This window comes from Mesoplodon mirus (genome assembly GCF_964341445.2).
Source record: "Mesoplodon mirus genome assembly, chromosome: 12".
Taxonomy (NCBI): domain Eukaryota; kingdom Metazoa; phylum Chordata; class Mammalia; order Artiodactyla; family Ziphiidae; genus Mesoplodon; species Mesoplodon mirus.
The window spans coordinates 52,866,810-52,882,518 of record NC_138988.1 but is presented as its reverse complement, the minus strand read 5'-3'; the positions used below and the strand labels follow the sequence as shown (position 1 = coordinate 52,882,518).

At 45.8% G+C, this 15,709-nt stretch overlaps 1 protein-coding gene across 1 annotated transcript in view; it reads left to right on the top strand.

The window, feature by feature from the left end:
* Nucleotides 1–9,484, top strand: part of CMTM8 (CKLF like MARVEL transmembrane domain containing 8) — a 92,006-nt gene extending 82,522 nt beyond the window's left edge. The window contains exons 2-4 of the mRNA XM_082637563.1: nt 3,263–3,436; nt 7,489–7,605; nt 9,052–9,484. Coding sequence (XP_082493689.1) covers nt 3,263–3,436; nt 7,489–7,605; nt 9,052–9,135 — 375 coding nt within the window. The 3' untranslated portion in view covers nt 9,136–9,484. The remainder of the gene's footprint in view (nt 1–3,262; nt 3,437–7,488; nt 7,606–9,051) is intronic.
* The last annotated feature ends 6,225 nt before the right edge of the window (nt 9,485–15,709 follow it).

Genomic DNA, 15,709 nt, shown 5'->3' with positions numbered 1-15,709 from the left:
TGATCCGTTTTTTTGTTTGTTTTTTTTTGTTTGTTTGTTTGTTTTTGTGGTACACGGGCCTCCCACTGTTGTGGCCTCTGCCGTTGCAGAGCACAGGCTCTGGACGCGCAGGCTCAGCAGCCATGGCTCACGGGCCTAGCCGCTCTGTGGCATGTGGGATCTTCCCGGACTGGGGCACGAACCCGTGTCCCCTGCATCGGCAGGCGGACTCTCAACCACTGCGCCACCAGGGAAGCCCCAGTGATCCGTATTTTTAAAGGAGAAAGAAAAGGATTTGCAGGTGGTAGTTAGAAATGCAAGCGAAAGAAGTTAGGAAGGCTCAATGTAAAATTTTTATATTGGTTTCTCGAGAATTTACAACTGGTGTTTGTAACTTCTTTGTGTGTTTTATATATAGTTTTTATACTGCTGTGCTTATTTTTACCTGCACTTATCACTTTCTTAAACTTTTTTAACTCTTAGATTTACCATTCCAAAAAAAAGGCTGGCTTAAAATAATGTTTATCAGTGAAAAAACAAACAGTATTTTTGTACTCTAAACAAAGATGTAGTTACACGCACACACACACACACAGAGCTGAGTAACATTTTTGTAGAGTGCTTTTCATCAGTATTTGTTATAGTGAGAGACAAAAAGTGTGCTTCTGGATATATTTCACTTACCTAGGAAATTCACTTGGGTAGAGTAATTCTTTTCTTGACAGTTCTTTTCCTGTGTTTGCTAGTAAGATCTTGGGTCAAGGATTCCTGTTTTTTGAGAGACAGCTCAGTTAGCGATATTATCTCTGTGTGTAAAAGATGACCGCCGCTAGCACATTAGACAGAGCGTCTCTGGATAGTGGACTCCACTTGCTTTAATAATGAAAACATTTTCACATTCAGAGCCAAGAGCTGTTAGCTGAGCCTGTTCAGCTGGCACAAGCTTATGCTGGCAACTCTTAACCTCTTGCACCCTCCTGGAGAGACAGCTGCCACGTTGCAGTGGCTCTTCCTGTGGTTATTTCCTGTGTGAATCAACAGAGAGCCCTTCTGACCCCTTCAGTTTGAATCAGGAAGCCCTTGTTGTTGTTTCAGACCCTGCCATGCTGGATGAGGTGTGTTACCTGTCTTACTGATCCAATGGAATAGCACACCTGTGTGTGTAGATGACCTGTCAGTTGTGATGAATTCTGGGCCAAAACCCCATGGGTGTTGAGGCTTGGCACTTTCTGGGATTTTATCCTGTTTTGTGCTTCTTCACTTTCAATAAATTTCGTTGCCACAGATGTAAACACAAAAATACATCTCCATTAAATGTTTCTTCGGAATTCATATATGACATCAAGCAGATAAAAAGAACATCAACTTTCAGGTCTAAGGAGAGGAAGCAGCAGCACTTAGAGTCTGTTCCCTGTTCCCCAGCACAGACATCCAGACCTCGCCAGGGAGGTGGGCTTGTCTCAGTGGACAGTTTAAAAGGTCCCCTGGAAGGCTGTCTGAGGACTAAGTGATCCTAACAGGAAGTCTTCTTTCCTAAAGAGGGGCCTGAACTCTTCCCCCTGGACTGTCCACTTCTAACCCCATCCTGAGGTCTCTGGCTCCCCTAGACTGGATAGGTTGTAAACTGAGCCCAGGTCAGCCCTTTAACCTGTTCCTGTTGCATCCTTCCAGCTGAGGAAGTGACACCCTAATCCACTGGGGAGTCTTTCCAGAAACCTGGGGGTAATTCCACTTTATCCTAATCTAATCTGTCAAATCTTTGAAGGTCCTGTCTCCTTCTGAAATTTGCCTTGAATCACTCACTTCCCAGTATTCACCAGCATCTTGGTGTTGGACGCATCATCTTCTTCCACTTGGATTATTACAGCAGTCTCCGAACTGTTTCCCTACCCCTACCCCCCACTCTGCTTGTCTGTTCTCGCCGTGCAGTCAGAGTGATCTTGCAAAAACTTAACCTGATCTTATCATTGTCTTGCTCAGAATCCTCCTGTAGCTCTTAGGATAAAGTACAAAATCCTTAGGTCTCCTGGGCCCACGTAATCTGACCCTCCCCAAGCCCTCTAACATCTTGTACCCATGTCCTAATGTCCTCCACTCTCCTACAGGTTCTAGAAGGCCCTTCCCCTGGAGCCGTCTGCCCATGCCATGCTCTCTGCCTGGGACGGTGTCTTCTGCCCGTCTTACTAGCTCCCAGAGGGTCTTCAGGCTCTTCCTCAGCACAGCCCCCTCGGACATTTGTTGTTCCTGCCTAAAAGGTCACAGCCCCCGTCACAGACCCTTGTCACACCCTTTATTTCCTTCAGAGCATTTTCACAACTGTAACTATTCAGATTTTTCCCCCATGAGACTCTAAGTCATGCATGAGCAGGTCTGTTTGGTTTCTGCCCTGCTGTATCCTCGGGGCCCGCGGAGCAGGAAGCCCGGCCTGTGGCATGTGCTCAGGGCAGGTGCTCAGGTGTCAATGCCGAATGACCAGCTTTGTGATTAGAGTCACTTTCCTGTCTTGTCCCACATCCCATGGAGAGAGCTGAGACAGGAAGGAAATCGCCTGCCCCGAGTTACACAGCAGCCAGATCTGCTGCCAGAGTCCGTCCCACACGCCTGATGCTGTCTCCTGGGAATAGGGTTTAGATGCCAACTTTCCTATGAGTAGGAATAAAGTCCTCCTGGGCCCTGGAAGGCCTCCCTCCTTGAGGACCAGAGACTCACACGGCGTAGGCCAGCATCCTTCCTTCACTCAGTGGTGATGTGGTGGGGCTTCGGGCTTGTCTTGCTCTGTAGCAGCAGTGAAGTCGGGTGACCGTTGCTGGAATAAATGCATGACTTATGTCTTGTTCCCTTCACAGGTATCGGGAACATATTCCAGCCACAGATGTGTGTTGTTTTGTCCCTCTTTATTAGTGCTGACATTTAAAAATCGAGATCATCACGTACAAACTTGAGTTTCTGTGTTCTCCTGGGGGTGGGGGTGGGAGAAAGATTGAGAAAACCAGCCCACACCTGCCCGGAGCTGGGCAGAGACTTCCCCCAGAAACAAGGCGTGGGTTTCTTGTTTGTCCTGGTCTCTGCCCTGCCTGTTCTGTTCATTCATTTTACCTTCCTGGCATTTGCAAGAATGTGAGCTTGCAGCCAGATCACATTTGGTACATGTACCCATATATATGAGTAAAACTTGTAATTGACACTTTGTATAATTGCTTTTTTCTCTGTCCCCACTTCCTCCTCCTTCTTCATTTTCTCTTCCACCTCCCTTTTCTTTTCCATGGCCTCTCCTCTTTTACAGGTTCTGGGACTGCTGGTATGGACACTGATCGCTGGAACTGAGTACTTCCGGGTCCCTGCATTTGGCTGGGTCATGTTTGTAGCTGTGTTTTACTGGGTCCTCACCGTCTTCTTCCTCATCATCTACATAACGATGACCTACACCAGGATTCCCCAGGTGCCCTGGACCACGGTGGTAAGTAAACCATGGGTGTTCTTCCTGTCCACTGCCCATTAAGTAGGACGGAATTTAGTCCTTCTCCAGACAATTCGGGATTGTCAAAGCAGAGGGCAAAGCCAGGGAGAACCCAGCACAGGTGTTTTACACCTGAGTGTGAAACAGCATTGTTGGAAGGTCCAGGAATTCCTTTTAGGCAAAGTAGCAAACCGGTCCTCAGAAGAGTGAATCAAGAGAAGCTCTGTTCTCTGTTTTATTAATTCCCTATAAGCAGTGTCATCTAAGAACAGGTGTGTCAGGGCATAGCCTCTGCAGATCTTCTGTCCTCCAAACCCCTCCTGGGGCCGTGGCTTTAACCCTTTTTGTACCAGAGTTCTTTGATGTTGAGAGGTGAAGAGTTAGAATGAAAAATGAAAGTCACTGTTAGAGCAACTAGGTGACCTCACATGGGGGAGCAAGAGTGGTCCAGAGTGACTGGATTCTTGGGCTTCCCTGGTGGCGCAGTGGTTGAGAATCCGCCTGCCGATGCAGGGGACACAGGTTCGTGCCCTGGTCCGGGAAGATCCCACGTGCCGCCGAGCGGCTGGCCCCGTGAGCCATGGCCGCTGAACCTGCGCGTCCGGAGCCGCAACGGGAGAGGCCACAACAATGAGAGGCCCGCGTACGGGGGTTGGGGGTGTGTGTGGGGTGTGGGGGGGGTTGGGGGGTGTGGGGGTGTGTGTGGGGGTGGGGGGGGTGAATAAAAAAAGCCTGACTGGATTCTTGTCCTGACTCCATTCTGGGTGCATGATTACAAAGGGAGCCACAGCCTAGGGGTGGGGCAGGGGGAATAGATAAGAAAATGTGTAGATTACAGAACCTGTCTTTTTCTGCTTGGGTGCCAAAACAGAATACTCTAGACGGGAAGCTTCAGTGACAGAAATTTCTCTCAGTTCTAGAGGCTAGAAGTCTAAGATCAGGTGTCAGTATAGTTGGTTTCTGGTAAAAGCTCTCCTCCTGGCTTGCAGATGCCTGCTGATCTTGCTGTGTCCTCACATGGCAGAGAGAGAAAGAGAGGATGTGAGCTCACTTTCGTCTCTTCTTAGAAGGGTGCTAACCCTCTCAGGGGGACCCCACTCTCATGAGCTTCTCTAACCCTAATTACCTCAAAGGCCCCGTATCCAAATACTATCACGTTGAGGGTTAGGGCTTCAACATATGAATTTGAGGGGACACATTCAGTCCATAATATTCTGCCCCGGGCCTCCCTGGTGGCGCAGTGGTTAAGAATCCACCTGTCAATGCTGGGGACACGGGTTGGAGCCCTGGTCCGGGAAGATCCCACGTGCCACGGAGCAACTAAGCCCGTGTGCCACAACTACTGAGCCTGCGCTCTAGAGCCCACGAGCCACAACTACTGAGCCCACGTGCCACATCTACTGAAGCCCACGCGCTCTAGAGCCTGTGCTCCGCAACAAGAGAAGCCACCGCAATGAGAAGCCCACGCACCACAACGAAGAGTAGCCCCTACTTGCCTCAACTAGAGAAAGCCTGCATGCAGCAACGAAGACCCAACACAGTCAAAAATAATAAGTAAATAAAAATAAATAAATGTATAAAAAATATTATACTAATATCAATAAAAATAATAACATATTTAAAAAAATTCTGCCCCCCCAGTCTTGACCATCTCACATGCAAATACATTCGTTCCATCTCAGCATCCCCCAAACTCATTCCAGCATCAACTAAAGTCTTGATCCAAAGTCTCCTTTAAGTGTCATCTGTGTCAGATATGGGTGGGGCTTGAGGTACAGTTCATCCCGAGGCAGAATTCCTCTCCAGCTATGAACCTGTGAAACCAGACAAGTTGAGTGCTTCCAAAATACAGCGGTGAGACGGGTACAGATCGGCATTCCCATGTCAAAAGGGAGAACTAGGAAAGAAGGAAGGGGTGACAGGTCCCCAGCAAGCCCAAAAGTTACAAGGCAAATTCCATCTGATCTTGAGGCTCCAGAACAAGCCTTGTTTTGGTTCAGTGCTCTGCCGTCCCGGTGCACTGGGGTAGCATTGTCACCCTGGTGTCTCTTCAGGGTGGCCCTGCCCCTGGGGCACTGGGTAGGGACATCCTGACTCACAGAAATCCCACCCTTTGAAACTGAGGAGGAACCAGCCTGCCCACTGGGCCCGCAATGAGAGTGGCAGCCCTGAGGACCTCTGAATCACCTTCGGATGATTCATTGTTTTCGTGAAAGATAAAGCTATTTCGCAGTCAAATAGTTCTGTGGTTCTGTCCCATAGAATCCAAGAAGTCCCACAGCCCTCCTTCATTTTGGCCCGTCTGCATCCCCTTCAGTTCAAACTCGTAATGTTTCTACTGGTATAATCCCTTACCTATTCCTGGCTTCTGCTGAGATGGTCGATTAGATCTGTGGCTTGTACCTGTAATCTCTTTATCCAAAGGCTGTTCGGCCACACCCTGAGTGTTCTGAAAGAGCTTTCTCATGTTTCACAATATGGCTGAGCTGAGAACTTTTCAAATCTTCAAGTTCTGGTTCTTTTTGGTTTTGTTATTTTTGGTTTTTTGGCTGCGCCGCACGGCGTGTGGGATCTTAGTTCCCTGAGCAGGGATCGAACCCGCACCCCCTGCATTGGAAGTGCGGAGTCTTAACTACTGGATTGCCAGGGAAGTCCCAGTTTTGGTTCTTTTTTGCTTAACAATTCCTTCTTCAATTCATCTCTCTCCTTTTGCATTTTCCTCCAAGCTGTCAGGGGAACCAGGCCACTCCTTTGGCACTTTGCTAAAAAAATTTCCTCAGCTAAATGTTCAGTGTCATTGCTTGAAGTTCTCCCTTCCACAAAACACTAGAACAACTTTCAGACAAGTTCTTTGCCACTTTATAGCAAGGATCACCTTTCCTCCAGTTTCCGATAACATATATTCCTCATTTCCATCTGAGACCTCACCAGAATCTCCTTAAACATCCATATTTCTAGCGTGTGCCTCAGAACTCTCCAGCCGCTCTTCATTAGCCAGTGCCAAAGCCACTTCCATATTTTTAGCTATTTTGTGACAGTTCTGAAGGGACTCAAAGTCTTGGTCTCCTGACTGCTGGCCAGGGTTCTTATTTTGCTGACCTCTGGCTTAGAGCATCTATTAGTCTGTCTCTCCTCCAAACCTAAGCCTCCCTCATTGATTTATTACATTAAGAACTTAAAATATTGCCTTTAATGTTACTGGGTTTTTTTTTTTCATGTTTAACACCGCTCCCTTCCGAAACTCCCTGGTTTTAAAATGCTCTGATTTGCATTTTCAGAATTTATCATCATGAGGTGTGTCCCCATTTTATAGCTAAGGAAACTGAGGTTTGGAGCCTCCTGACTTTGCACGGGTTCACGCACAATTGGGCCCATGTCTCTCGACTTCCATCCAGCAGTTTTTTCTGATGTCATCCTGCTCTGGGCACTCCTCTGCCTGAGTAGTGAGTAGAGCCCTGGCCAGCAGTCAGGAGACCCCTCCATGTTGGGATTCCACACTCACTCGTGTGAAGAGACCAGAAAGTCATGCAAGTGAGCGTAAACTCTGTTGAATCCTTGCCACCCAGATGCACTGACTTAAACAACCGCAGGATATTCTTCACAGAGAAGTAAGCTGGAAATGTGCTCCCAGGATCGCTACCTCTTCTGTTGTTGTTGTTTTTCCCCTTCCTAAGAGAATCCAGAAATCTGGATTTCTGTGTGAACTCCCCCAGTTTTAAGATGTTTACAGCCAAATTTTGAAAATTTTACTTGCTGCTGGCAGATGCTAGACGTCAGACGTGTCTGCCTTCTGGTTGGGATATTTTATTTGCTGCTCCAACTGCGGAGCCCCTTTGCAACCCCTCAGAGCGTTGGTAAGCGAGGAAGCAGCGTGTACCAAATACCCCCAAGGCGCCAAGGAGCTGCCTTCTCATCGCCCTTGTCCCCTGCCCCCCTCACGAGTCCAGGTGGGCCCCTTGCCACAGCCGGGGTGCGCTTCTGGCCGCTTCTGAGGTCCGGGTGTGCCCAGACCTTCCCAGGCTCCCTAAACACTCTGCGCCTCTGTCTCCCAGGGTCTGTGCTTTAATGGCAGTGCCTTCGTCTTATACCTCTCAGCCGCTATTGTGGATGCGTCTTCTGTCTCCCCGGAGAGGGACAGTCACAACTTCAACAGCTGGGCAGCCTCGTCGGTGAGTGAGCACTTCATCCCCATGGTCTCCTCCTCCCTCCCCAAGGCCGGCTGAGGATCTGGGCGAGGAGGACAAAGTTACCTGCAGGGAAAAGCATCACCTGCGGGAGGGACACCTTGGCAGTGAACTTACTGGTTTGAGCATCATGGGGCCTCCCGATGGCCTGGAGCACAAAGTGGCTGAAAGAGTCCACTCGAGTAAAAGCCAAATGCTAGAACAAAATAACTGTTTGAGGGAGAAAAAATGTTTGAGGGATTCTAAGAATAATTCTGCTGCCTACAGTGTCAGTGGGAGAGAGAGGCAGAAAATGAGCACACTAGGATTCTGTTTGTTGAAGTAGAAATGTTTGTTTATGCTCTAAGGATGCCTAGGAAGATAGACACCAGCAGAGGCTCCTTCCAGGGACTGTGATGGACCATGAGGAGCATGGGATGAGGGGCTTCTACTTTTTAATTTATGCGTTTATGTACTGTTCGCATTTTTAAACTATAAGTGTATATTTTTCAAATTCAAAAAACGAATTTTAAAAGTTTCTCTGAGATGGGCCTTATAATATTCCATCCGCAGTAGAAGTGATGGGGGCGGAAGGCAGGCAGTTAGACAGGAAGACCAACAGTATGATGTTAAAGCTGGTGGGTGATCCATGGGTGTTCATCGTATTCTTGACCTATATTTCAGAATCTCTATTTAAGGGTAAAGAGCGTGGGTCCACGTGAGATTAAAAGTCACAGGGCTCAAGTTAGCACACAGCAAGAATCAGCTGGGCAGATGCAAACTAGTACATATAGGATGGATAAACAACAAGGTCCTACTGTATAGTACTGGGAACTATATTCAATAGCCTGTGATAAACCATCATGGAAAAGAATATGAAAAGGAGCATACATATATGTATAACTGAGTCACTTTGCTATAAAGCAGAAATTAGCACAACATTGTAAATCAACTGGACATCAATAAAATTTTTTTTTAAATGAAGAATCAGGTGGAACTGGGCTGTGGTTGCCCCAGGAGAGGGCCTGGCGTTTTCCCAGCTCTGCACTCACATCCCATGTGGGCCCCTGGCTTCCTTCCGCCCACTCAGCTTGTTTGTGTAAACTGAGCCTGTGACAGTGTGAGGTTAAGCTTTGGTCTAAAATCACCAATACTAAATTAGAAGTACACAGGCTTTTCTCAGATGCACACCACCATATTCATCCCCACGTGAACACCCTGGGCTTATTGGAGTAAGACTACAGGCTTTCCAGATAGGTTCCAAAAAAGAAAAACAGCCTAGCCTGAAATTATTTCAGAAGGAAGATAATTGAACCAATAAAGCAGGTTTAGATGAGAAAGCTTGGAGTCAAGGGATGCCATAAGTGCATTATTCAGTAGAGGTGAAATGACAACTTTTGCTAATTAGGATGTGCCCTAAACCCCCTTTCTATTATGCTTTGTTTTCTCCAGTTCTTCGCCTTCCTGGTCACCATCTGCTATGCTGGAAACACATATTTCAGTTTTATAGCTTGGAGATCCAGGACCATACAGTGATTCACCATTTTGAGAATTAAAAGGGAAAAAAAAAGGAAGAATCTCACTGTAAAAACAGCTGTAGGTATAATGTATATTTCCAGAGAATTGTATTTAACTAATGTTTTTATATACTTAGTTAAATTTGCTCACAGTGGTTTGTTATAATTAAACTGGATACTTATTTGCAAAGTGCTGTAGCTTATAATGAATCTTAAATATCTTGTTGATGTCTTCATAGACCTTATTTTCTTAGGCAATGTATTAGAAATAGATAAATTGCTAATATTAAGAATGCATCAAGTTTGTAAACCTAACTTTTAAAAATGCCAGATTCTTTTTTCATTAAATGTTTTACAATCCAGGGTAATGTGGCGTCTGACTCAAGAAAGGAGATCTATTGCTGAAGCCTGAAGCTGGGGGCTGTGGGGAATTCTTCATCCTCATGGGGTTGCCTGGGGTGATATTGCCAGGAGACACTGTCCACAGCCCCCAGGCCAGCATGGTCAGAGAGACCCTTCTCCCCAGGTCTGGGGATCACCGGCGGCATGTCTCACATGCCAACTGGTTGGCACAGAAAGCATCTAATGAGACACTAGCCGTAGGACTTAGTAATGAGCTCGCCTTAAGTGGTGCTCTGAGCACAGTGGCTGATGTGCTGGTGGTATTTTTTTCTAATACAGATTAAAATAAGCTCATAACCATTAAAAGGATAAATACTTCCATGTACCTTAAAACCCATCTTGCTGCCCACAGAGACACAGGTACCATATTAGGTGGAACATACCGGACCAAAAGGCTCCAAATCTCCAAGCCCTAATATTTTGTAACATTGTTATTAGATATTTTGAGACAGTGGGAAGAACCCTGTTCTGGAGGCAGATGTGCACTTAGAGGAAGTGTTTTTAGGCAAGATGGTTCTTGCTGGAATGGCAGTGTATCTTGGGTGAGTTTTCAAACTGAAAAACAAAAAACCACTGAAACGTTAGTTTAGTTGATGGTAGGGAGAGGGCTCAGCCGTGCACTCTGTGGACATGGCCCCGTGGCCACCTCTTTTCTGCTCGTGTGGCAGTGCTGTTTTCTTTCTGTTGTGTGTTGTTTGCATTGGTTTTCCTGTTCATCTAATTCCTTAGCCAAGCTGTTTCCCCCTATAAAGGAGAGTTGGGATTTCTTCAGTGTCTAATGACACCCACCCCAGACCTTTGAAAGGAACAATGAAGAATGTTCTTGGGTTGTGTGTCCAAAAAGGTAGGGGGGAGGGGACACCAAGAGGGAGAGGTGGGGTGGAGGGTGGGAGTGGGTTGGCGTGGGGAACACGAGAGGCCTCTTTGGGTCCCGCGTGTAGCTGTGAAGCTTCAGCTTCAGTGATGCAGACCTGCAGGTGACCAGGGCTACGATCTTTCTGGAGCGGCGTTCCCAGTCATCACCCGGACAGCCTCCGACTCGCTGATTTTGCAAGAAGAGCTGAAATAACTAGTCAGGGTTTGTGTGTGCTGCCGCTCTGTCCATCTCTCCCTCTCACACTCCCAGAAGCATGTTCACCTTGCATGTACCTGGTGGATTTTTTTTTAATTGAAATATAGTTGATTTACAATGTTGTGTTAGTTTCAGGTGTACAGCAAAGTGATTTGGTTATATGTATATATATACACACATATTCTTTTTTACATTCTCTTTCATAACCTGGTAGATTTTTAAAGTACTTTATATTGCAATCAAGTCTCCATAAGAGGTAGAAAAACTGTAACCTAATAGGTCTGTTTCTGGAAACAGTCATAAAGAAAGAAGCCTGCTTTTATGATTGTGTGTGTGTGTGTGTGTGTGTGAGTATGATTTCTATAATCATGGACACATATATAGGAAATAACTTCCAGAGTAAAAGATTTCATATGCCACTTTGAAATGTCTTCCAAATAGACCACAACCAGCCGTAGGCCTTTCCTGAACTGGTAGCGCCAAAGAGATCTGTTTCAAGAGATCAGTGATTCATTTGCATCCTTGCGGAGGGGACTTGCTGTCATGTCTTTATATATGGGTTTTCAAGAGCATGACCCTTTGTGTTGCCTTAAAAGTTCATCCCAAAAAACCACCAAAAAACCAAAAAACATTTATTTTTGGCTGAAAGGAAATTATTTCTTCTTTTGAATGCTGAGAGACTTTGTTCATGAATAATTTTTAAGTGTGGGTTTTTAGACAACAAAATGATTCTCTGTTATTCAGCTAAAGCTATAAGTTTTGAACTGGCTTTAATTTTTCTCTCGAGAAAGAAGAAAAAAACAAAAGCAAAGCCACATGCAACACAGCCAGCATAACAAGAAGAATAGGTTTCTGGGGTTGAAAAATGTTGTTTCAGGGATAGTATAGAGTGTGCTTACACTCTGCTGTCTATGCTCGCTGTCTGCATTCACCTCTCAGCCCTTCCAGAACCATCACGTTCTCTTTGATAGAGCTGGGTGGATTTTAATTTGATGTATTTCCACACTCGTGGCAAATCAATGAAATGCTTTAGGCATTTAATCTCTCTCCATTGCTATTTCCAACTCATAGCCCCCAAAGGTAAATATTTAGCCAATATTTTAAAACTGTAAGAAAATCTAGAGACAAGAATGTTCAGTGTCAGTTGCTTTTGTACATTTTTAAATTGCTCCCTTCATAGGAAAATCCCTTCAGGGTATCAGCACACAAAAGATTTTAAATACATAAAATATCTCTGTGTAGAGGACAGACATTTAAAACCACTAACTGAAGATGCAGCCCTGGGTAGAATATCAATTTAAAAGTCTGTATTTCTGTTCCCTAGACAATTATTAAATTAAAAAGAGAGATTTTCACAGAAAAAAACAATCCAGGCATACAGGCAGACCTCATTTTATTGTGCTTCACCTTAACAACCTTCACAAATTGAAGGTTTGTGGCAACCCTATGTGGAGCAAGCCTATCGGTGCCATTTTTCCAGCAGCATTTTCTCATTTCATGCCTCTGTGTCACATTTTTGTAATTCTCCCAATATTTCAGACTTTCTCATGTTTCTTATGGTGATCTGTGATCAGTGATCTTTGATGTTACTATTGTTCATTGTTTGGGGGCACCACAGCCATGCCCATACAAGATGACAAACTTAATCAGTAAATGTGTGTGTTCTGACTGCTCCACCAACCAGCCATTCCCCATCTCTCTCCCTCTCCTCAGGCCTCCCTATTCCCTGAGACATAACAATATTGAAATTAGGCCAGTTAATAACCCTACAGTGACCTCGAAGTGTTCAAGTGAAAGGAAGACTCACATGTCTCTCGGTTTAAATCAAAAGCTAGAAATGATGAAACTTAGTGAGGAAGGCATGTCCAAAGCCCAGACAGGCTGAGAGCTCGGCCTCTTGTGCCAAACGGCCAAGCTGTGAATGCAAAGGAAAAGTTCTTGGAGGAAATTAAAAGTGCTCCTTCAGCGAATACACGAACGATAAGAAAGCAAAACAGACTTAATGCTGATACACAGAAAGTTTTAGGGGCCTGGTTAGAAGATCAAACCAGGGGCTTCCCTGGTGGCGCAGTGGTTGAGAGTCCGCCTGCCGATGCAGGGGACATGGGTTCGTGCCCCGGTCCGGGAGGATCCCACATGCTGCGGAGCGGCTGGGTCCGTGAGCCATGGCCGCTGAGCCTGCGTGTCTGAAGCCTGTGCTCTGCAACGGGAGAGGCCACAACAGTGAGAGGCCCGCGTACCGCAAAAAAAAAAAAAAGATCAAACCAGCCACAACATTCCCTTAAGTCAAAAAAAAAAAAAAAAAAAAGCCCACCTAGAGCCAGGTCCTAAATCTCAATTCTGTGATGGCTAAGGGAGATGAGGAAGGTGCACCAGGTCCTATATCTCAATTCTGTGATGGCTAAGGGAGATGAGGAAGGTGCAGAAGAGAAGTTTAAAGCTAGCAGAGGTTGGTTCATGAGGTTTAAAGAAAAAAGCCGTCTCAACATCAAAGTGCAAGGTGAAGCAGCAAGTGCTGATGTAGAAGCTTCAGCAAGTTGTGCAGAAGATCAGATAATTCATGAAGGTGGCTACACTAAACAGGAGATTTTCAGTGTAGACAAAACAAGCTTCTACTGGAAGAAGATGCCATCTAGGACTTTCATAGCTAGAGAGAAGAAGTCAGTGCCTGGCTTCAAAGCTTCAAGGGACAGGCTGACTGTTGTTAGGGGCTAATGCAGCTGGTGATTTTAAGTTGAATCTAGTGTTCATTTACCATTCTGAAAATCCTAGGGACCTTAAGGGTTAGGCTAAGTCCACCCTGCCTGTGCTCTGTAAGTGGAACAACAAAGCCTGGATGACAGCACATCTGTTGACAACATGGTTTACTGACTCTTTTAAGCCCACTGTTGAAACCTACTGCCCAGAAGAAGATTCCTTTCCAAATATTACTGCTCATTGACAAGGCACCAGGTCACCCAAATGCGCTGATGGAGACGTACAATGAGATAATGTTGTCATGCCTGCTAACACGACATCCATTCTGCAGCCCATGGATAAAGGAGTCATTTCAGCTTGTTATTTAAGAAATAACATTTTTCATAAGATTTTGCCATAGGTAGTGATTACTGTGACGGATCTGGGCAAAGTCAATTGAAAATCTGGAAAGGACTGATCTAGATACCATTAAGAACATTCTTGATTTATGAGAAGAGGTAAAAAATATCAACATTGACAGGAGTTTGGAAGAAGTTGATTCCAGCCCTCAGACTTTAGTGGAGGAAGTCACTGCAGATGTGGTGGAAATAGCAAGAGAACTAGAATTAAATGTGGAGCCTGAAGATGGGACTGAATTGCTGCATCTCCTGATCAAACTTGAACAGAAGAGAGTTTGCATCTTATGGATGAGCAAAGATAGTGGTTTCTTGAGATGGAGTCTGCTCCTGGTGAAGGTGCTGTGAAGGTTGTTGAAATGACAACTGAGGGTTCAGACTGTTAGTTGATAAAACAGTGGCAGGGTTTGAGAGGATTGACTCCAGTTTGGAAAGAAGATCTATGGGTCAGATGCTATCAAACAGCACTGCAGGCTGCAGAGAAGTCATTTGTGAAAGGCAGACTCAATTGATGAAGCAGACTTCACTGTTGTCCTATTTTAAGAAACTGCCACAGATGCCCTGACCTTCAGCAACCGCCTGATCAGCAGCCATCAACATCCAGGCAAGACCCTCCACCAGCAAAAAGATTAGGACTCCTGAAGCCTCAGGTGATAGTTAGGATTTTTTAGCAGTAAAATATTTTTAAATCAAGTATGTACATTGTGGGGTTTGTTTTGTTTTGTTTTTGTGCGGTATGCGGGCCTCTCTGTCGCGGCCTCTCCTGTTGAGGAGCACAGGCTCCGGACGCGCAGGCTCAGCGGCCATGGCTCACTGGGCCCAGCCACTCCGCGGCATGTGGGATCCTCCCGGATCGGGGCACGAACCCGCGTCCCCTGCATCAGCAGGCAGACTCTTAACCACTGCGCCACCAGGGAAGCCCTAAACAGAGCTTTTATATGCACCGGGAAACCAAAAAGTTTTTGTGACTCGCATTATCGTGGTGGTCTGGGACCAGACCCGCCGTATTTCCGAGGAAAGCCCATATAAGCCTGGGGCAGATGTGTGCACACTTACACTGAAAAAGGGCAACCTGAGAAGTATTTCCTAACTTGGCCTTTCATAAATGTTCTGGCTATGTTCTTGCTGCCAGTTGTAAGCAGACAGCTGTAAAGGAAGGTGAGGTAACTGTTCCAGTGCTGATGACCTAGGATAATGGGGAAGATTAGAATATGTGTTGTTATAAGTAAACTTAGGTGTTCGGTGTATATAAAAGAGGATCAGGTTTGGGGGAAAGTGCTTGGCAACCTAGAGGTGATGATTTTTCAGAAACTTAGGAAGGTGAGTGGCAAGCAAGTTGAAGAGACATCCCATTTGGAAGGTGTGTTTTGAGAAAACTTGTGTGTCAATGGAAGACTTTTTTCTAGAATATTCGGAATAACTCATCCAGGATGTAGCCAACCTTGTTGCTGCCTCAGCATCCCTTCTCCCCGCCTCTTGTTATCCGACTACCCTAGTTTTTATTGCACATCCATACCACCCACTTACACCCCAGCAACTTCGGGGAAAGTCAGCTCCGCTGTGCTCTAGCAATGGCCTAAGCCAGTCCCACCTCAGCCACAGCGACTGGTTCAGGCAGGGGCACGCGACCAGGCTTGCTGGGGAGTTCTGGGAAAGGAGTTCTGAGGAAATGCGTAGGCAGGAAGTTGTTGGCAAATATCTTGCGACCACAAGGAGAAGCCAGTCGCAGGATGAAGGTGACTGGATGAGAGATGGAGGGGGAAAGAAACTTCTTAATGATGACATCATTGAGCTTCCAGCTCCTCCAGCATAGTGGATAGAGAACATCTGTACTGTGAGGAAAGGAACCAGGTGAAAACTACATACGCTGCAGGGATGAAGTGGTACATTTCCAGAAATCTATTTCACTATACATATGAAGAGCCTTAAAAATTATCCATTCCCTTGAACTTGGGGATGTTTCTCTTAGGAGTCTAAGATTCATGCACAAAGATGCTAGTCCTGGTCTTATGTATAATAGGGAAAAA